The following is a 21557-nucleotide window of genomic DNA, read 5'->3' on the forward strand; positions in this document are numbered from 1 at the left end:
TCGGCTGCACAGCCGGTTAGAGACCAGCCACGTGAGATTCTGTTTTATTTTATTTTAGATTTACTTATGCATACGGGTGTTTTGCCTGTACACATATTGCCTGGATGTCTGTACACCACGCTCATGCAGTGCCTTCGGAGGTCGGAGGAAGGTGTAGGATCCCCCAGAACTGGAATCACAGAAGGTTGTGAGCTGCCATGTGGGTGCTGGGGATCGAACTTGGGTCCAGTGCTAGAGCAGCCAGTGCTCATAACTGCTGAGCAAACTCAGCCCTGGTGAGACTCTAGTTTTAGTGAAAGAAGGAAAGGAACAAATAAAAGGGAGGAATATGGAGAAAGGAAAGGGGGAGGGAGGGAAGGAAAAAGAGGAGAAGGGGAAGGAAGGCAGGCTGGTGAGATGGCTCAGCTGGTAAAGGGTCATGCCAGGAAGCTCAAGGTTGTCCCCCTACCCTCCACAGATCTGGGGTGGGGAGAGTGACATGAACACCCTGGGGTGGGGTGCTGTGGGCATCCTGGGGTGGGTTGATGTGGGCACCCTGGGTTGGGAGTGCTGTGGGCACCCTGGAGTGGGGGTGCTGGTGCAAGGGTTATGTTTGTGTGAGGCTCTATTAGACCACCAGGGTCAGAAGGGCCTCTTGATTCCTACCCACAGACTGGCAGGGGAAGGCGTGGGTCTCAGAAAAGACCCCGCTGAGATGCAAGCAGGCATCAGAGCTCTAGGATGGCTCACGGAGGGCCGAGCTCCAGTCCTGCCAGGGCAGGTGCTTCCAGGAGGCCTCCTACGTGTGCTCACAACAGGCAAGCCGTAGGAGAGCAAGGAGACCTGGTGTCGCTCCGCGGGAGGCCCCAGTCAGGACTGTTGAGAATTCTGTTTTAAAACCCAAGACTGTTTGAAGATCGAGTTCCTTGAATCATGAATCGGCTATTTATTTACTCGTTGATTGTTCTGCCTGGTATGGAAACCACCTCACACAATAGACAAGAACCAACGGGCCATACCTCCAACCTTAGAGCCATGAGTTTGGGACTTCAAATGCCCAGGTCTACTGGTCAGTGCTGTCACCCTTCACCTCGTATCTGAGGCCAGAGTCTCAGTGACCTCCCTAGACCCTCAGCTGCCCGGCACTTAGCCTTGCACAGGGCCACCTCCCCCAGGACAGACATCGTCATCACAGAGACTCAGAAGACAAGGCAGGTGATAGAATTCTGGTTTATCCACAGTCATACAGTCACAACTGATATATATATATATTTGTATTTATATACCTTTAAATCACACAATCATGTACAAAACATTGCTGAGACCACAGCACTTCTCGGAGTTTCAATGTGTCGGAACTAACGGAGTCAGGAAGCCTAGGGCGGCAGACGCAGTGGTGGCGACGGGCGGTGGGGCAACCTTGGCTCCTCCCTGGAACCAGGCTGCAGGATGGTGGTTTAACTGGGGACAAAACACATCACTGACCGAGCCCTGCAGGGTCCCGTGCAGCATCAGTGGGGCCCTTGGGGAGAACAGGAGGGGTGTGGACACAGCGAGGGTATGTGTGCCCGGACACCAGTCATGACAGGTGGGGCCAGGCTCAGGGCTCTAGGGACTCCCAGGGACCCTCCAGCACTGGGGTGCTGAGAAGCTTGAGGACCAAGTCTGGTCACAGATGGGGTCATTGAAGGGAGAGAGAGAGATTTTTCCAGTCCCTGCCCACGACTGGGCAGCTAGTGTGCTGAGGGGGGCAGGCCTGGGGTCTAGTCAAGGCCACAGCCCCTCTCCAGGTGCTGGGAAGCCGCTAGCGCAGAGGGGGAGCCCAGGCCCCAAGGTGCAAACATGGCGGCTTCTTGCCTTTCTGGGGTGGTGGATTCCTGCCAGCCGGGGAGGCAGGAAGAGCTATGGAAAAAGGAAGGTTCCGAATCCTGCTTCAGGTCCTGAGGGGCCCAGCACCCTCAGTCCCTAGGGCAAATGGTGACAAGGGAGGGGATGCTGGCAGCCCTGGGGTGCCACGCTCATGGTCCTGAGGAAGGACTGCCCCCCACAGGCCCCTGCCACTGCCCTAACCATGAGAAGAGGGTCAGAGCCCCAATCCCGGGTCCGTGACCTGACAGTGTCAGAAGTAGCTAAAGGGTCCTAGAGAACATAGGGATGCATGCTCTTTCCCTGGAGGCCCCAAAGCCACCCAATCCGGGAGGCAGAGGGTGTCAGTGGCTCAGAGGCCTAGTAGATACTGGCTGTGAGCATGGGACTCCTCAGGTCCTTGTTCCCAAAGTTCCGGATAAACAGACTCTGACCATTCTCCCCTGTGGGGTGTTATCCAGCCTGTCTGCTTCCCACGCCACCCAAAGGAGAGCTGCCACGTGCTTTCCACCCACAAGGCCCTGTGTCCCTTCCCACCACCCAGAGTCCTTTAATGGAGACTCAGGCTTAGAGAAATTGGGGGAGGTGGCTGCCAGCATTCAGGGGGTAATGTTGGAAAACCAAAAGGGACAAGAAAGATAAGGTGACCATTCAGAGCTCCTTTCTCATGCAAGCCTGGGCTGCTGGCTTCCCCGTCCAGGGCGAGGCTGGATGCTCCCCTGAGCCCGTGTGTCTCCCCAGTGTAGAGGGGACCTGGATGCTCCCCTAAGCCCGTGGGTCTCCCCAGTGTAGAGGGGACCTGGATGCTCCCCTGAGCCCATGGGTCTCCCCAGTCTAGAGGGGACCTGGATGCTCCCCTGAGCCCGTGTCTCCCCAGTCTAGAGGGGACCTGGATGCTCCCCTGAGCCCGTGTCTCCCCAGTCTAGAGGGGACCTGGATGCTCCCCTGAGCCCGTGTCTCCCCAGTCTAGAGGGGACCTGGATGCTCCCCTGAGCCCGTGTCTCCCCAGTCTAGAGGGGACCTGGATGCTCCCCTGAGCCCGTGTCTCCCCAGTCTAGAGGGGACCTGGATGCTCCCCTGAGCTCGTGTCTCCCCAGTCTAGAGGGGACCTGGATGCTCCCCTGAGCTCGTGTCTCCCCAGTCTAGAGGGGACCTGGATGCTCCCCTGAGCCCGTGTCTCCCCAGTCTAGAGGGGACCTGGATGCTCCCCTGAGCCCGTGTCTCCCCAGTCTAGAGGGGACCTGGATGCTCCCCTGAGCCCGTGTCTCCCAGGCTGGCCAGGTGACAGAAGCAAGAAAAGGGAGGTTGACAGCCTTGCGTACTGGCTTCACAAAGGCCGATGCTGACACAGAGAAGGGGTGGGGCATTTCTGGATGGCCATGAAGGACGGGGGACGGATGCCCAATGCCTTTTCCCCATGGAACGGGAGAAGGCTGCTACTGTTGCTGGCTTTGCCCTGGGCTTGGGTGAGGGGGCCTTTGCCCGGTGTCAAGGCCTCAGGAGAGGGGCAGGGCCTCTGCTAGCTGCAGAGTGGCTCTGGGGAGCCTCTGACCACAGGCCCAGACAAGGTTTTCATCCCTCAAAATGGGTCTGGCACTGAGAGGTTGGCACAGCCTGGATAGGATCTGCTCTTCCCCTCACTCTCCCGTGTGCCATGGACACCATCACTTCCTCTAGCTCTGGAGAGCCCTGGAAGCTCCACAGAGAAGGGTGATCAAAAGATCAGGACTGGGAGAACAGCACCCCCAGGGCAGAGTGGAAGACTACAGATTGGGAGGCCTCCTTCTTGGGATGTGGAGGAGGCCTTTAAGAGGAGGGCAGTAAGCTGGGCGGTGGTGGCGCACGCCTTTAATCCCAGAACTCGGGAGGCAGAGGCAGGTGGATCTCTGTGAGTTCGAGGCCAGCCTGGTCTACAAAGTGAGTTCCAGGACAGCCAGGGCTACACAGAGAAACCCTGCCTTGAAAAACCAAAAACAAAAAACAAAAAATAAATAAACAAATAAATAAATAAAAAGAGGGGCTTAGTGGTAGAAGTTGGGAGGGGGTAGCGAGGGAAGGAGGAAGAGGTGAAGAAGCCAGGCTCAGGTGACAAGGGCAGCTGCTGGCAGCCTGAGGTGGGGCAGGGGTGCAAAGCAGGGTAGAAGGATCCAGAAGGTATCCCTCAGGACTCAGGAGACTCTTTGGTGGACTCTGTAGGGCAGATGTGACATTGGGCTAAACCCCTTGTCCACACTGGGGCCGTCGTCCTGAGCCCCACCACCCTGGCCTCCATCCAGGTAGGCCGCAAATGCTGTCTCTGTATTTCTTTTGTTCTGTTTTGACTTTTAAAAAAATAAAAGCTTGATCGGAAAATATGTCTGGAACTCTATGGCGAGGGGAGGGAGAGGGTGGGAGCGGTGGACAAGGAGCGAGAGGACTTGGATGGGCAGGGTAGCTAGATGGCCTCAACGTAGTTGGCAGGATAGAGGCCCAGCTGCCCGCTGTCAAGCCGCCCGCGGCACCAGCCCTGCTCATCTTCTTCTCCCAGCTTGGTGAGCTCGTCTCCTGGGGAGGGGGGCACGAGGGCACCTTGTTATGATGGACAGGCACTGAGACCGAACTGTCCCTTAGCCCAAAACTGTTAAATGAACCCTCCAGGGCACTCAGTGCTCCAACTGAATTACCTGGACTCCAATTCTGGGCTACACCTCACTCGAAAACCAAGTGCTGCCCCGGACCCACTTCGGCCAGCTCCCGAGTCTCGGCCCCATCCTCCATGCCTAAACCTCTGCCCTGGCCCCCTTACCTGCCAACCCTTGAAACACCTGTCTCCAAGCCTTGCACTGCCCAATCCAAGCCCAGTCTTCTCTGCTAGCCCAGCACCCTCAGCCCTGCTCGCTTACCCGCCTTGAAGCTGAGTTCGTCCTGTTCCTGGCCGTCGTAGTCGTAGAGTGCCCGCACACGTACCCCTTTGGCGTCATCCTCGAAGGGGTTGGCGCCGCCATTGGCCTCATTGCCCCCGAAGGGGTTCCCGCTCTCATCGTCTGACCACTCGGCGGCGTATGGTTGACCTCGGTCATAGCTGCTAACACTGGGGTGCAAATGGAGGCCCTGATCAGCGGCCTTGACCCCATCCTATCAATACCCTCTCCAAACCAGAGCTCGGGTCCAAATTCTTTTTTTTTTTTTTTGTTTTTGTTTTTCAAGACAGGGTTTCTCTGTAGCTTTGGAGCCTGTCCTGGAACTTGCTCTGTAGACCAGGCTGGCTTTGAACTCAGAGATCTGCCTGCCTCTGCCCCTCAAGTGCTGGGACTCAAGGCGTGGGCCACCACCGCCCAGCAGAATGCACACATTTACACATTCCCCGGCTGGTCAGAGGCTTGAATCCATTAATGTGGGAGCGTGCCTAGAATACTGTGTACCTCACTCACAGCAGTCTTGAAGGGTCACCCACCTGCTTCTCAGTGGACACATGGCAGCTATGGTCTGGGGTCATTTCTTGTCTTCTTGGATAAAATATATCTGTCCCAGTATGCTGGTCTCTCTCCTACCCAGGAGCTTCATGGAAGGTACTCACCTGCCGCGGTCCCCAGCCTGGGATGTGGACTCTACAGCCCCTGTGGCATTGCTCAGTGTGGCCCCCTCTGCCTTCTTAGGTGGTTTCTCCTTCTTGGCAGTGGTGTGGGGGAGGTCTGGGTTCCACTCCTGGGGGTGGAGAGAAGTCAAGCCGAGGGGTCTGAGCTGTCAGGACCCTCCTAACCTGCTAAGGATCCCCTCTTTGCCATGCTGCTCACTCTCACCTCGAACTGAGGCCAGTTCATGGGCATTCCAGGGCCACTGGTGCTGCGGAACCACCTGAGGTCCTCCTGGGCATCGGCGCCCCTGATGGCCTGCTCCAGTTCTCGGTAGACGTGGGTGTAGCTGTGCAGGAGAGGGCCACAGGGTTCCCATCCCATTCAGAGGCCAGGACGCTGGGCGCATCCCCACATCCCCAGCCAGGAAGCACAAGCATCCCCTCGCCTTTTGTCAAAATTGCATTTATCTATTTTACATGTGTGTGTGTTTTGCCTACATGAATGTGTTTGCGCCATGTGTGTCCCTGGTGTTCTCGGAGGCCAGAAGAGAGCCTTAGATTCCCTGGAGCTGAAGTCAGGGTGTCTGTGGATTCCCTGGAGCTGAAGTCAGGGTGTCTGTGGATTCCCTGGAGCTGAAGTTGGGGTGTCTGTGGATTCCCTGGAGCTGAAGTCGGGGTGTCTGTGGATTCCCTGCAGCTGAAGTCAGGGTGTCTGTGGATTCCCTGCAGCTGAGGTCAGCGTGTCTGTGAACTACCAAGCAGGTGTTGGGAATCTCGGTGCTTTGCTGCTGAGCGATGTCTCCAGACCTTTAACTTGTTGTGTTTTTGTTTGTTTTAGTTATTTCAAGACAGGGTTTCTCTAAGTAGCTCTGGCTGTCCTGCAACTCACTCTGTAGACCAGGCTAGCCTCAAAGGCACACCTACCTCTGTCTCCGGAGAGCTGGGATTCAAGGTGTGTGCTGCTACTACCTAGCTTTTAACATTTTTTAACGATTTTTTTCCTGAAACTTTTGTTTTGAGACAGAGTCTCTCTATGTAGCCTTGGCTAGCTTTGAACTCATAGAGATCTGCTTGCTGCTGCTTCCCAAGAGCTGGGGATTAAAGGTATTCAGCAAGATATTTTTTTAAGAGACTTATTTTTATTTATGTGTCTGTGAGTGGATACCACATGAGGCCAAAGGTGGGGCCATCATAAGGGGATGCTGGGAACCCAACTCTGTAGGAGCAGCAAGTGCACCAGTTGAGTATCCAGCCCAAGATTTATGTATCCTTTAGTTTTATATGTGTGTGCCTTTGCATCTGACTGCAAGTGTCCCCAGAGGCCAGAAGAGGGCGGCAGAACCTCTGTCACTGGAGTCGCAGGCAGTTGTGAGCTACCCGATGTGGGTTCCAGGAACAGAGCTCAGATCTTCCCTCCAGCCCCAGCCAAATGCTTTCTGGGAGCAGCTCTGGTTCTCTCAGCCCCAGTGGCCTGACCATGGCCATGCACGGACACCCAGGCTAGTGTTTCTGGGGTAACTAGAGAGCACCACCCCACCCCTGCAGCAGCTGCATCTGCATACTCCCCCAATACCCCTCTGCAAGTCCCCCTGCCCTCGCCTCCCACCACCAGACCTGGGACTGAGCGGGCCATGCGTGGGTACCTGCTGTTCTCCGCTAGATTGAGGTGCCGTTTGATATCCAGCAGGACTTCCTTGAGGAAGACCAGGCGCTTCTCCTCAAACTGCTGGCACTGCTCAAACACCTGCTCCATGCCCTCCATGTACTGGGGTGTGGTTTTGCCCACATCCTCCAGCACCTTCTCATACTTCTCCTGAGTCTGTGGGTACCAGGGCGGAGGATGGGGTGAGGCCTTATGAGGCCTGCAGCTCCAAGCTGCCACCCTCAGGCCCACCCCCATTCCCACAGGAGCCCTTTGCGCGTCCTCCCGACAGAGACCTTCTGCAGTCCTCCCCACAGGGACCTTCTGCAGTCCTCCCCACAGGTACCTTCTGCACGTCCTGCCTGCACTTGTCCACTTTGTCCAGAAGTTTCTTCTGCTGCTCAGGGGTGACCGACTGCTCCGTCTTACTGTTCATCTCCCGAGTCATGGCCAGCTTCTCCTCTTTGCAAGCCAGATGATAGGCCTTCTTGGCCGCCTCCAGCTGTGGGGAGAAGGCCAGGGTGGGTGTGCACGTGGTCACCCCTCACCAATACCTGACTGCCCTCCCCCCACCCCCGACACTGTGGAGCAGCCCTTTTAAGAAGCAAGCGGCTGCTGGCTCTGGCTACGAGGCTTTACCCGATGCCCTCATCTGTAGGAGCTGCCCCACACGACATGGCTCACAGTCTCTGTAGACGTGACCGTCATGGGATCTGTGGAGCCATCTGGCTGTGTGCTGGGGGAAGCACACTGGGTACTAGAGACCCCATGTGGACAGTTCTTTCTGCAGATGCCGTTGTCCTGTGAGTGCCCTCCCTCTCCACAGATGCCCTCCTGTGACAGACATGCCACCCCTGAGCTGGCCCCCCATCCCGCCTGTCTGAGGCACCTCCTTCATCTTCTTGGCCCAGGGCTTCTGGGCCTTGCGGAAGCCATCCTCTGCCTCCTTGGTCTCCTTGAAGCCACCCATGATCTGCTTGTGGTAGGCGTCCTTCTGCCAGTTCTTGACCTTCTCCAGGTCCTCGTTCAGCAGGCTGTTCTTCACCTCCTGGTGCAGCTCGCTCACCTTATCTGCCTCTGTCATCATGGCTCCCCAGGCCCGCTCCAGACTGCCATACTGTGGACCTGGGGGAAAGTCAGGGAGCTAAGGGACCCCAGCACACAATGCCCACAGTCCTCTGATGCTTCCCCTCTTCCAGGGGCAACAGAAACCCCTTCCCACACTGTCCCCAAACTTTTATCCATCCTCTTTTTTTATTTTCTAAGTTGTTGACTTTTTGAGACAGGGTTTCTCTGTATAGTCCTGCTGTCCTGGAACTAGCTCTGTAGACCAGGATGGGCTCGAACTCACAGAGACTCACCCGCCTCTGCTTCCCGAGTACTGGGATTAAAGGTGTGTGCCTTTATGAGCTTTTTAAACTCCCTGATTATGACAGCTGAAGGATGGTGGCCCGAGCAACTGGCGTTCTTCGATATTTGGAGAGTTTGGGAATGGGGGTCAGGGTGCTAGTGCTAACTTCCCAAAAACAGTTCAGAAAAAAACGTGCATGCTAATGGAGGAAAAGCCTGGGGCAGATCTCAAGTCTATGGCCAGCCTGGGCTATATAACAAAGCCAATAAAAAGAAAGGGAAGAAGAAAAGGAAGGAGGAGGAAGAGGAGGAGAAGGGAGAGGAGGGAGCAGCAGCAGCAGCAAAAATCTCTGCCAGACATGATGGTGCACAATTTAAACCCAGCTCTCAGGAGGCAGAGGCAGATGGATGTCTGTGAGTTTGAGGCCAGCCTGGTCTACAGAGGGAGTTCTAGGTACTCTAGGTGTGAGGGTTACAGTCTGTCTAAAGAAACAAGAGAGAGGTGACGGGGGGGGGGGGGGGGGGGGAGAGGGAGAGAGAGAGAGAAGCTAGGCATGGCCAGCTACATCTGGAATCTTCAATTTAGGAAGGGGAGGAAGAAACATCAGGATTTCAGGGTCATTCTCAGCCACACAGAGGGTTGGAGGTCAGCCTGGGCTACATAAGATTCTGTCTCAAAATGAAACAAAAAGCTACAGTGAAATGTTATTGTTAGCGGTGAAGCTGGCTGCAGGGTAGCCAGGGCTTCTCTGCACTATAAATGTGACTTTTTGGGAAATTTCTTTCAAAAGGAAAACTGATGATTGTGTGTGTGTTCACTCTCGAGTTGTACACAGGAGAATAAAGGGGCATCCTGATTGTGAAAAGCCCTGTGGCTGGGATGCTGGTGCACTGGAGTCCCGCCCTGGGGCACCCGCTAGAGCCCGGGGGTGGGGCACCTTTCTCGATGAGCTGGCGCCAGCGCTTGGCCCAGTCGGTGAGCTGCTGCGCATAGGCTTTCTCGATCTTGGCGCGCTCCTGCACGCAGCTCATGAGGTCGTTGCACAGGCGGTGACCATCGTCAATGCGTTTCACCGTCCGCTTGTAGTTCCCCACCTGGCGGCAGAGCAGCAAGTGACCGGGCAGCCCCTGTGATCCTGGCCCTGGCCTGCAGGGGGCGCGGCGCCTCCTGCCATCCACCTCGCGGGGTCCCGGAACTCCACGTCAGACCCCACGGTCTCCACCTACCCTCCTCCTCCAAAACCTCCTCACTGCCATAAAAAGCAGAAGGGGTTTTATATAATTTGGACTTGGGCTAGAATGAATTATTCATTTTGCTCTTGTGAGCTAAATCTATTATATTTATACGAGTCATATAAGTGAGAGTGGAGCTACTGTTTCTTGACACAATATTATGTTTTGTGGACATCTCATTAAGCACTTATTAATCTAGGCCCGCCAGTTTCCTTTTTGGTTCCAAAGCCAAAAGCAATAAATTTTTTTCTCCAAGACTCAAATACTCTCAGAAGCCCGTGAAATGCTGGCTTATAGTCTTGCCTCTACCTCTGTGAGGTTGTTGAGTCCCAGCTCGCCAGTTCAGAAGTCCATCCTCTGCCCACCATGCAGGGGGTAGAGCAGGAACAGCTAGGTAGGCTATGTGAAGTACAGCAGATGCTAGTGGGAAGGGCTGGGCATTGTCCACTAGGGAGGGGCCTGGTCCCAGAGTGTGAGCTGCTACAGGCAGCTGGGGCAGCGTCCAGGGAGCAACCGCAGGCCGTGGCTCTTACCCTACTTTCAAGGCCTCAGCTGCCTGTTGGACACCGGGGATTCTGAAGACGCCCAAGGCATTGGGGAACAAGGCTGAGGTCATGGATTGAGTCGGGGTACAAACAAGAGCCTAGACCTCCGCTCACCTCCCAGAAGCTGTCTGTGACCTCGTCCGAGGCTTCATCGTAGGAACCAGACATGGCGTAGCCGGGGGGAGCCAGGCAGGTGTGGATGGGCAGTCAGGGGCTTCGTGCTCACAAGCTGCAAGGGAGAGGGCCACAGAGATGAGGGAAGCAGTTCATGTCCTAGTCCAGGCCGGTGTCCCTGACTCTCGCAAAGGTGCCCAGAGATGAGCCTCAAACTGGGATGGGGGCCTCCTAGAAGGGTTTCCCATGCCGAGGATAACCCCAGGATTCAGTCTGTAGTTTCTGGTGTGTGGTCTCCATGCCTGCTCCTTCTGCCTCCCAGGATTCTGCTGACAGCCTCTCCTCAAAAGCCATCTCCCTGAGGAAGCCCTCCCTTCCAGCTTATACATGCCTTCTTCACATAAAAGGGAATGCCAGTTGGTTTCCTAGCTGGTGGCCCCTCTCCTCAGCACCACCTGACCCAGCTGGACCCCGACACTAGATCCTGGATTCCCCTGGCCCCAACAGAGCCTCTGGTCTTGTCCCCTGGAGTCCCAGCTTCTGTCATGACAGGAGATCTTTCTCCCACTTATATCCCGAGCGAAGGGTTCCCCCAGTTTTTCCAGTTGGACCCTGCCCATCTTCTTTTGGCTGTCCAAGTCCTGCCTCGACGCCCCCATTAGCTATCCGCAGTTTCCCGCACATGGCTGAGCACGTGGTTCTCCGGCCCTGGGGTCACACTGTGATCTACACAATATCCCGGGTCTGTGTCTGCCCTGGATCTGTCATCAGGCATCACAGCTGCCCAATCTAGGCCAGGCTCTGCCCCGGGGGCCAGGGGGCACACCCCTCCCCTCCAGGGCCTCGCTGTCACCCAGCTGAGAATCGTTCAATAATCAGGAAACAAGCCACAGAGGGCCAAGGGCTTAGCCTTCAAAGAGGCAGCCACGGCTCCTGGGTATTTCCTTGTCTGTGCAATGCAGCTATGGGCTTGAACCCTGACCTGTGAGGTCTCTGAATGAGGGTTGACCAGCTCTGCAAGCTTCAGCTCCACCTGGGAGAGGCCACTGTCCCTCAGGCTCAAGGCAAGTGGCACCAACACGTGAGGATCCTGGGTGAAGGATGCCCCTCCCCCAGTCCTGTCTCCTTCTGGGCCTGGTGCCCCATTCCTGTGAAGATCCAGTATGGCCTCCTTGTGCCACCTGGGACTGAAGATCAGAATTGCCACAAGCCTCTTGGCCTCTGTGACGGGGGATGGGGCTGTACTGTCATGGCCTGGTCTCACAGAATGGATTCTCCCCCGCCATGCCACGGCTAGGAATTCCCCTTCAGAGCGCAAGCCAAGCACCCACAAGCTGGTTCAGTGCAACAGGGTGGGTCAACAAAGGCTGGGGGTGACCCAAGTCCATGCTGCTGGGGCACTGGCTACGGGAATGACAGAGCAGACTTGCAGCCAGTGAGGCGACACCACGCAGAGCGGCCTGGCTGGAAAACACACACACACACACACATATATATGGGACTATTTTATATAAAAGGGACTATTTTAGAAAGACCACAGAGCAAAATGGGAAGGGTGGTCAGCTTCACAGAAGCGTGGGACTGGCAGCGGGGTGGAACGGGTATCTCACATTGGGTTCACCTGAGCCTCTCACGCTTCTGCTTGTGGATAAACTGAATTTCTTTTTGTTATATATTTTATGGTCTATTTAACTTTATTTTATATGCATTGGTGTGAAGGTGTCAGATCCCCTGCAACTGGATCTTCAGACAGTTGTGAGTTGCCATGGGGGTGCTGGGAATTGAACCCGGGTCCTCTGGAAGAGCAGCCAGTGCTCTTAACCACGGAACCATCTCTCCAGGCCCCCTGAATTTCTTTCAAATTATGTGTGTGATTTTAAGAAACTCTGTGGAAGCATTCTCTTCATTTACGGTTGACGTAGGAGTGCCCAGCCTGCTGTGGGCAGGACCACCCTGGGCAGGTGGCCCTGGGTCCCATGAGAAAGCAGGACCAGCAAGTCTGTCAGCAGCGTCCCCGTGTTTCCTGCCTCTGCTCTTGTTGACTTCCTTCAGCCACCAACGGTGATTGGGGTGTGTAAGTCAAATGAACCCTCTCCTCCCCAGCTGCTTTGGGTCGTGGTGTCCGTTACATTAAGAGAGAGCCAACTAGGACGCGTGGTGACCAGGGGTCCTCAGGTATGTGTGGGAGTGCTTTACCCACTGAGCCGTCTCCCCAGCCCACGGACTGTATTTCAGAAACGAAACTAAAGTGGTATGTGTGTGCGCGTGTGTCTTTGCGTGAATGTGTGTGCATGTCTACACGTGTGTGCGTGTGTGTCTGTATGTGTGTGCACGTGTGTGCGTGCATGTGCATGCGTGCCTGTGTAGGGGGGGTCTGGCTACTCTTCCAGAGGACCTGACATCAATCCCAGCACCCACATGGTGGTTTACAACAAGCTAACTCCAGCCTCAGGGGATCCAATGCTCTTTTCTGGCCTCCACAGGCATTGTATACAATGTGGTATACAGATGTACATACAGGCCAAACACCCCTACACACAAAGTAAAAGAAATTAAAAAAAAAAAGTTGGGCTGGGCGGTGGTGGCATACACCAGAACTCAGAAGGCAGAGGCAGGTGGAGCTCTGTGAGTTTGAGGCCAGCCTGGTCTACAGAGAGTTCCAGGACAGCTGGGGCTACACAGAGAAACTCTGTCTACAAAAAAAAAGGTGTGGTGGGTGGTGGTACAAACCTTTAATACTAGCACTCAGGAGGCAGGAGCATCTCTCCGAGTTTGAGGTCTGTTTGGTCTACATAGTAAGACCCTGTCTCCATGACAACAAATCCAATTCACCCTGGAGTAAGAATCTACAGCCTGGGAGCTTGGCTAAGGGTGTCCTCCCAGCATCAGCAGGGACAGTCTGGCTAGGGCCTGGAGTGTCAGGCCGAGAGCCCCGAGGCTCAGAAAGCAGGCTTGCGGGACTCTCCTGGGCTCCCAGCTGAGGTAGCGTGTGGCACAAGAAAGGTCCAGTACCAACGTGCTCTGACTCTGGGCAGTTATGTGGTCCCTCTAGGCCTTGCTGGAAAATGACCTGACTTCAGAATTAGATGTGGGACTGGAGAGACGACCCAGAGGCTAGGAATGCTTGCTGCCCTTCCAGGGGACCGGAGTTTGGGTCCCAGCACCCACGTCAGGTGGCTCATAACCTCCTGTAAGTCCAGGCACCAGACCCACACACAAATATACACATGATTAAAAATAAAAAGTCTTGGCAGAGAATTTGGACTGCTCTTCAGTATCAAGAGGGAGGGGGGATGGTGTGGGGGGAGGAGAAGAGGAGTGGGGATAGGGGGAGGGAAGTGGGGGGAGGGGGCAATATTTGGGAGGAGGGGAGGGAAATGGGAAACGGGGAGCAGGTGGAAATTTTAATTAAAAAAGAATAAAAAAAAAAAAAATAAAAAAATAAAAATAAAAAGTCTTAATATATAAGAGAGAGAGAGAGAGAGAGAGAGAGAGAGAGAGAGAGAGAGAGAGAGAAAGAGAATTAGTTGAGTTATCCAGCCCAGCCCAGAGCAGATTCTAGGCTGTCTGCGTTCCAGCCACTCCGGGTTGTACCCACATGGGATGTGCTTAGAAGGGAGGCAGGTTAGATGGTGGAAGAGGGGTGTCAAATGAGCCCCCAGTGCCACACACACACACTCTCGCAGGCAGGAGGAGGTTCCCCTCCTACAAAAGGCCACGTTCTTCTTAATGACGGGGCTGTTTCAGGGGTCAGGAAGTGGGTGTGACTGGCATCTGGCACTTCCTGTGGCACACCCAGCAGGCTCCTAGGCGAGGCAAAGGCCACCACATCCGGTTCCCTATAGCCGGTCATCATCAATATCAACAGGTGGCAATCACCAAGCCACAGGCTCAGGGGTGTCATTCTGAGGAGTCTGTCGGGGGGCCTGGGAGAGTATGACAGGGTGCCGGGGAACAGTCATTCCAAGGTGACCAGCTGCCCAGCAGCTAACACTGCTTCAGGCCATGAGGGTCACGGCAACAGCCAGTAAGCCCCAGTGCTGTCCGTCCTGTGTCTGTACCCACTGGCTTGGGGGTGGAGCAAGGACCAAGCAGGTGGGAGACTCTAGGGGCAGACACCCACTTGGCAGGACTGAAGGGGCACACCCGGCTGGCATGCATCCCTGGGCAGAGTGGAGGGGGCTCTGGTGGAGAGTGGAGTATGAGGGACGGACACAGGGAAAGGAGCCTTTCCCCCAGGGTGCACGGGCATCTACAGCCAGGGGGTCAGAGGAAAGATAATACTGCTGGGGGCACTCCTGCCCAGCGACATGGGAACCCCTGCTTTCCCAGTCCCCTGATGCTGAGGATATGTACCAGCAGCTCCCCACTTTCCTCTCTCAGCCTCACAGAAGCCTCTTTCTCCCCATCTCCTTCTGGCTGCTGGTCTGTGTCTCTTGGGAAACCTAACTAGCAGTCCCTGAAGGGAAAGAGCGCCTAGGATTGGGAGCCCGGACTCCTGCTGCAAGTCCACTCTCTCTATTATATAGCACGTATTATTGTTGCTGCTGGCAGGTCTTATGTAGCCCAGGCTGCCTCACATGCCTTACGTAGCTCAGGCTGCCTCACATTCACTATATAGTAGATGATGATCTTGAGTTTTTGATGCCCCTGCCTCCACCTCCCCAGTGATAGGGTCACTGGGCTACCATCCCCAGTGTATACTGAACAGGACTTCTGCGTGCCAGCAAGAGCTCTCAACTGAGCTGGAGCCCCAGCCACTGCTGTAAAAGTGGTGATGACATCAATCCTGGCGGTCACCAGCTCATATTCACTGAGTGTCCACTCTGGGCTAGGGATCGGTCTACATGCTTTACACGTACCTCATCTACATCTACAGACGGAGAAACTGAGGCACAGCCAGGGCCATGAAGGTGGTGAATGGTGGAATTGGGTCCAACCCTGGCTACAGACAAAGTCCCCACCTCTCTTCGGGTCCCTTCTAAGCCCCACCTCCCCAGGAGAAGAGGAGGAAGCCAGATGAGAGCATGGGGTGTGTGTGTGTGCATGCGGGCAGAGAGGTGAAGCAGCAGGCCTAGGTCATACAGCACGCAAGGCACTCTGGGCTGGCTGGGTCCTCCTCTGTCCCTCTCCCAGGTGTCCAGCCCACCACTGCAATGTCCTCAGACTCCTGGGTCAGTCAGAGCAGCCTCAAGTTCTACACACGCCCAGTGGCTCCCAGCTCTCTTCTCCCTTAGAAAGGGTCAGAGCAAGTCAGGCAGTGGTGGCGCACACCTTTAGTCCCAGCACTGCGAGGCAGAGGCAGGCAGATCTCTGTGAGTTTGAGGCCAGCGTGATCTACAAAGAGAGTTCCAGGACAGCCATGGCTACACAGAGAAACCCTGTCTAGAAACAACAAAGAAATGGGCAAGGCAGACAAGCCTCTGCTGGGATGCCATGCAGTACAAAGAAGTAGGCTTGGCGGCGAGGTGCTGTGTTGTCCCCCACATCCCTCCCCACCCGCCCCTCCTTCAGTCTCCTCTGGCCGCGCTTCCTCAAGCCTGCTGCCCCTGGTCACTCACACAGAACTCTCCCAATCCACTGTCTCCTCCCACCCCTCCTTCAGTGGGGGTTCAGGACCCCACCCCAGCTTTGCAGCACACTGGCCCCCAGGCCATGGAGGACTGAAGACTGGGTTCAAATCACAGCGCTGCCACTTCTCAGTGGTGGGACCTCAGCTACCTGTGCCTCAGTTTCCTCACGTGAGGAGCCGAGGGAGTGCATACCACCTATCCTGGGGCAGATGGAGAATGGGTCACCAGCACGGTGGGCAGAGGCAGGCCTTGCTCTACGGTCAACACCGCTGAGTCAGCCAACGGCTGGCGCTCCTCCTGAACTGCTGGGCTCATCTCGGACGCCGGGGTCCTGGTGAGAAGCTGGGCCTGGGCATGTGTTGTGGCGCGCCCCTGTTCTCCCAGCAAACAGTGGTGCGCCCGTGTTCCCCCAGCAAGCAGTGGTGCGCCCCTGTTCTCCCAGCAAGCAGTGGTGCGCCCGTGTTCTCCCAGCAAGCAGTGGTGCACCCTTGTTCTCCCAGCAAGCAGTGGTGCAGGCAGGAGAATCAGCCTTCCCTGTACGGTTAATTTAAAGCAGCTTGACCTACATGAGACCACGTCTCGGATAAAACAAACAAATGCATTTGACCCCATTTCATATGCCTGCAGGTCCCCAAGGGACTTCTCTTCGGACGCTGGCCCCTAAAGGAGACAGGAGGCACAACTCCTGTCTCGCCTGTGCTGCGGGGCACCAGGGAGAACCAGGGCCCAGGGGGCGCTACTGAGCAACCAGAAGCTTGGTGGACTCCAGAAGGGGTTAGAGGGCAGATCCTCAGAGGGCACCCTCCAACCTGCTCTGGATTTTCACCCCCAAACACAGTCCCACACTCCTGTGGGACTACTCCCAGCCTGGTGAAGGACTCCGCATGTCCAGCCCCACAGATCTTTCCTGGGTGAGCTGTCGCTGGACGGGGAGACACAACATGTCCCCCTCACCTTGGGACACACACATTCCCATGAGATGGTGACAGTAAAGAAAGGCCAGGTCCCAGGGGCCTCGAACTGTCCAGCAGGAGTGAGGCTTGGCCTTCACTCCAGGCCTTAGCTCCAAGTCTGCAGGGCAAGGGACCCAAGGGGCTCCACCTTCCCATCCTTGTCTCAAGGCAAAGTGTGAGGGGTCGTGAGTACCCAAAGATGGGGAACAGAAGGGGGGCTGGGAGCACCGCCGTCTGCCCTCTGCTCTAGATTCATCCCCTTAGCCAGTGATCAAATGCCAGTGCCCTCTCTAAGCACCAGTCTGTTCAGTCTGTCTATCCTGAACCCATGCATCCAGGACGACTTTGAATATGCGGGCGTGGGTAATGCTCCTAGTAGGGACATGATGGGGTTTTCCCACAGTATAGACCCCAGGTGACAGAAAGGAGTGTTGGTAGGATGAAGTGTGGTGGGGGCAGTTGCGGCAGCTTCCTCTCCCAGCATTCCAGTCTCCCAGGGGAGTCACACCGCTATCACAGCCTGGGGCCTTGGACCACTGCCTAGGTAAGGATGCTGCCCTCCCACTGAGGGCACCAAATCCCAGAGCCCCCTAAAGCACAGGAGTGGTGCTCGGAGCCCGGGACGACATTCTAAGGGGCTGGACTGGCAAGACAGAGTACTGTGGAGAAGGGTGGCAGGGGACCACGGCCAGGGCCGGGAACTGTGCTATACAAAGACCGGAGGGAGGAGCATCCAGCCTGAGGGTCCAGCCAGCGCAAAGGCCTGAGGTAGAACCACAGCATTTATGGCGGCAGCAGACTGAGTAGGGGGAAGAGAGAGGGGTCTGGAAGGCATAGGAGCGCCAGGGGGAGGCGGATGATTGGGTCTTCCAGGCCAGGAGACCTGAAGTTTCCTCCCAGAGACAGAGGGAGAGCTGGGGTGAGGGCTGGCTTTTATCTCCAAGGTTTCCCTAGAAGACCTACAGTGGGGCAGGAACAGGGCCTCAGAGCTCACCGCTGGGGGGCACCTTGGAGAGGGGTCGCAGGTAGGGGGCAGAAGGTGGGTACAGAGGTCCTATTACTCTGAAGCCAGGGGAACTTCTAGTGGTGGGGTACAGCTGAAGGAGAGGAGCAGTGACTTTAGAATTGGGGGCTGGGCAGCTGACATATACATGGCCTGGATGGAGCCCAGTTCTCTATCAGCTCCAGGTCTCTGAGTGCCAGGGCCTCCCGTGGGCTCTCTGTTGTGGAGGAGCTCCTGGGGAAAATGGGGTCTCAGCCTGGCTGCAGATAACTGGATGTGGGCACTACACCCCACTATGTCTACTGACAATGAAATGTATAGCAAACATCACATAAAAACTGCACCCTGTCAGGAACGGGATGGGGGATGGGACAGACGAGGCAGGAAGGGGGAAGTGGAGGCCAGGCTACGGGCAGGTGCTGGTTAAAAGACCCTGTCTTCCAGAGATCACTAAGCCCTGCTGGGGGACCAAGGTGGCAGCTGATGACCCTGAGGCCAGTGGGCCTGACTTCAGAGGGCAGAGCATATAGAGACCATTTCAAGGCTTCATGAGGGAGGAGGAGGGAGATGGAGCTGTGAGGGGAAGATCCGCACCCCCTGACCCCCTCCTTGTCAGCCCACCTCTGCTCTCTCACCTCCCAGGCAGGCCCCTGCCTTCCAGACGCGAAACCTGTGCCCACACTCCCAGACTGTTCTTGACATTTGCAGAAATCAGCGACCCCATAACCTACAGAGGGCTCCCACCATGAAGCCGGGCTTCTGAAAGCCCTGGGGAAGGAGGGAGGCTCACAGGTAGTGCAGGACCAAGCAAAGAACTCAATCAAATGGCCAGTGGGTGCTGGGTACAGAAGTGGGGCCCAAGCCTTGAGGTAGGGTTTCCTGGCTACCTCTGCTCAGCTCCTCCCCAGCGCTCCACTCTGTCTCCTCCTCCTCCTCCGGAGCAACAGCGGTAGCTTTTCTGCAGTGTCCCTGCTACCCCAGTAGCAGTGAGCAGGTCCCCGGCAGCACCACTGCAGAGGGACAGAGAAGGCAGAGGAAGGCCACAAGCCACCCACCCCAACGTGGAAATCCCTGGCTGGCCGGTGGGTTGGGTCGAGAGCCCTTTGAGAGTTGCAGGGTCATCCCATCCTCCCCATCCCATCCGGAGCGGGGAGGGACTTAGATGGCCTGACTTGGAGCCCGGGGTACAAGACCACTCAGGAGTCACCCCAGAGGTTCTGGCGTCAGACGGAGGTTTGGGACAAACGGCCAGAGACTAGCAGATCCCTGGCGGGGTGGGGGATGGGGGTGGGGGGTGAGAACAAGCGCACTCCTTTCCACGCCTGGCCCCTCCCTGTCTGGCATGGACCTGGGGGAACGCCTGAGCCCATTGCCTCTGGGGAGTGGGGCAGCTCTACAAAGTCACACCTGTGGTGCAGACAGGGAAGGAGGTACAGAGGGTATAGAGGGGAGACAAGACGACAGACAGGAGACAGTCCCAATGCAACGCGGAGAGCAGGTCCCTGGCTCCGGGAGCCCCTCGGACCTGCTCGTTTGCTAGCAGGTGCACCAGCAGGAAGGCAGGGGCGCTCGGTCCCCACTCTCCACGCAGACTTCTCCAGAACCCCATCGCCTACCTGAACCCGGCTGGGAACCGAGCTGGGGACAAGTGAGCTCTTACTGCCCTGGCTGGGCCAGGGCAGGGCCGGAAGGGCTGTTTGGCCACCTGCTCCGTGATGGCAGGTGGGGCGGGGGCCTGGTGCAGGGCTCGGGGCTCCGTGTCCCTCCGGCGAGTTCTGGCTCGGGAGGCGACAGCGCCCGAACTGCAGGAGCCAGCTCCCTGCCCCCACGCGCAGGTTCTCCCCCCCCCTCCGTTCCCGACCCGCCTCCTTCCCCAGCCACCCACCGCCCGCTGCTCGTTTCTATGGCAACCGGGTAATGCTGGGCACAGATGTCCTCCTTGGGTGGACGGCAGGGGACGCCCTCTTTCTGCACCACGCCGCGGTGAACCGGGAACACTCCCGCATCTCGCATCTCGTTGTCTTTTCGCTGCCAGCACCCTCGGTCGCACATTTCCCCCCCACCATCGGCCGCCAGTCTCCCCGCAGGGTATGCGGCGCTCCTGCTCCAGCCTTCACACCTCACCTCACGCTGAGCTGCTCGCCAAGACATTTCAGTCAGCTTGATCATCCCAGCTCAGTGACCAGACCCCCCTACCAAGTCCTGCCAGGTTGACTGTGAAACACACAACCATTCATACCCATTATACAGATTCATGCATTTATATTCGAGACCGTCTCATGGGGCCCTACTAGCCCAAGCCTCACTGCGCAGACCCACAGAGATCTTCCTGTCTCTGCCAAGTGCTGGGTTAAGGGCAGTGCACACCACCACACAGCAAGGATTTTTTCCCCGGAGACAGGGTTTCTCTGTGTAGTCCTGACTGTCCTGGAACTCACTTTGTAGACCAGGTTGGCCTCGAACTCACAGAGATCCGCCTGCCTCTGCCTCCTAAGTACTGGGATTAAAGGTGTCCGCCATCATCATCCAGCAAAAGTAAGGATAGTTTTTTAATGCAGGTGTGTGCGGAGCCCAGTGGCCAATCCTCAGGAGCCTTGAGACAAGGTCCTCCACTGAACCTGGAGCTCACCCGTGGGCTGGCCATGGTGCCCGGGGGTCCTCTTGTCTCCACCTTCCCAATGCTGGGATTAAACACATATACCACTAAGTCGCTAGTTTTTATGTGGGTGCTGGGGATTTGAACTCAGGTTCTCAAGCTTTTGAGGCAAGCATTTCACTGACTGAGCCATTTCCACAAGTCACAGATTTATTTATTTATTTGGTTGGTTGGTTTGGTTTTTAATTTTAGAAGACAGTTTCTCTATGTAGTCCTGGTTCTGGTTGTCTTGGAACTTACTCTGCAGAGCAGACTGGCCTCACACTCAGAGATTCATCTTTCTCTGCCTGTCAAGTGCTGGAATTAAAGGAATGGGTCAGCATTCCCAGCTTGAAGATGTTTTATATCTTCTGCATGTATGCCTGTAGGCCAGGAGAGGGCGCTATATCTCATTACGGATGATTGTGAGCCGTCATGTGGTTGCTGGAAATTGAACACAGGTTAAGAGCAGCCAGTGCTCTTAACCACTGAGCCATCTCTCCAACCCTGCATATGAATATTTTGCTGAGTCATCTCACCAGTCCCACACTTACTTGTCCTATGTGTGTGTATGTGCACGCATGTGCATGCCCACCCTATGCTACAGTGAACTGGGAATTAGAAGACAGCTTGCAGGAGATATGGGTTCTGGGGTTGAACTCAGGTGACCAGAGTTGGCTGCAAGTCCCTTTCCCCCTGAGTCATCTTGCTAGCACCCCCAAAAAGTCTCTTTAGTCTTCATTTGGGGCAGGGTCTCGATAAATTGCCCAGTCGAGTCTGGCTTTGCCCTCGCTGCATAGCCCAGGTTGGCCTTCAGCCTTCCATCTTCCTGAGGGCGGGGACCACAGGGGTTGTCGGGTTAATGACAACCTCATCCACATCCATCACCCAAGTCCCTCTCGGTCAGACCACTGCTGCCAGCCACAGATTGCAGAAGTACACAGCACTGGAGATGCTGGCCCAAGGCGGCAAGTCCCCTGTGAGCTAGAGGCCACCAGCCACCAGAAGGCTACAGAGCCCACTAGGAAATAGGCTCTGAGACCTATTTTCCCAAGGTGATAAAGTCATGAAAGGGTTGGACTGGGACTGGAACCCTCTGCCGACAACCGTT

At 56.1% G+C, this 21557-nt stretch overlaps 1 protein-coding gene across 2 annotated transcripts in view; it reads right to left on the minus strand.

The window, feature by feature from the left end:
• Positions 1-1170: 1170 nt before the first annotated feature.
• Pacsin1 (protein kinase C and casein kinase substrate in neurons 1) overlaps positions 1171-21557 on the minus strand; it is a 38817-nt gene continuing 18430 nt past the window's right edge. The window contains exons 1-10 of one of the 2 annotated variants that reach the window (XM_057751178.1): positions 19428-19597; positions 10283-10397; positions 9329-9485; positions 7930-8165; positions 7387-7542; positions 7042-7217; positions 5625-5745; positions 5402-5529; positions 4728-4915; positions 1171-4389 (exon numbers count right to left, since the gene is read on the minus strand). In XM_057751178.1, the coding sequence (XP_057607161.1) occupies positions 4280-4389; positions 4728-4915; positions 5402-5529; positions 5625-5745; positions 7042-7217; positions 7387-7542; positions 7930-8165; positions 9329-9485; positions 10283-10336 (1326 nt within the window). In that variant the 5' untranslated portion in view covers positions 10337-10397; positions 19428-19597 and the 3' untranslated portion in view covers positions 1171-4279. Of the gene's footprint in view, positions 4390-4727; positions 4916-5401; positions 5530-5624; positions 5746-7041; positions 7218-7386; positions 7543-7929; positions 8166-9328; positions 9486-10282; positions 10398-19427; positions 19598-21557 lie in introns of those variants that run through there. The other variant, XM_057751177.1, reaches the window with a different exon arrangement.

Source organism: Chionomys nivalis, chromosome 19, assembly GCF_950005125.1.
Source record: "Chionomys nivalis chromosome 19, mChiNiv1.1, whole genome shotgun sequence".
Lineage (NCBI taxonomy): Eukaryota > Metazoa > Chordata > Mammalia > Rodentia > Cricetidae > Chionomys > Chionomys nivalis.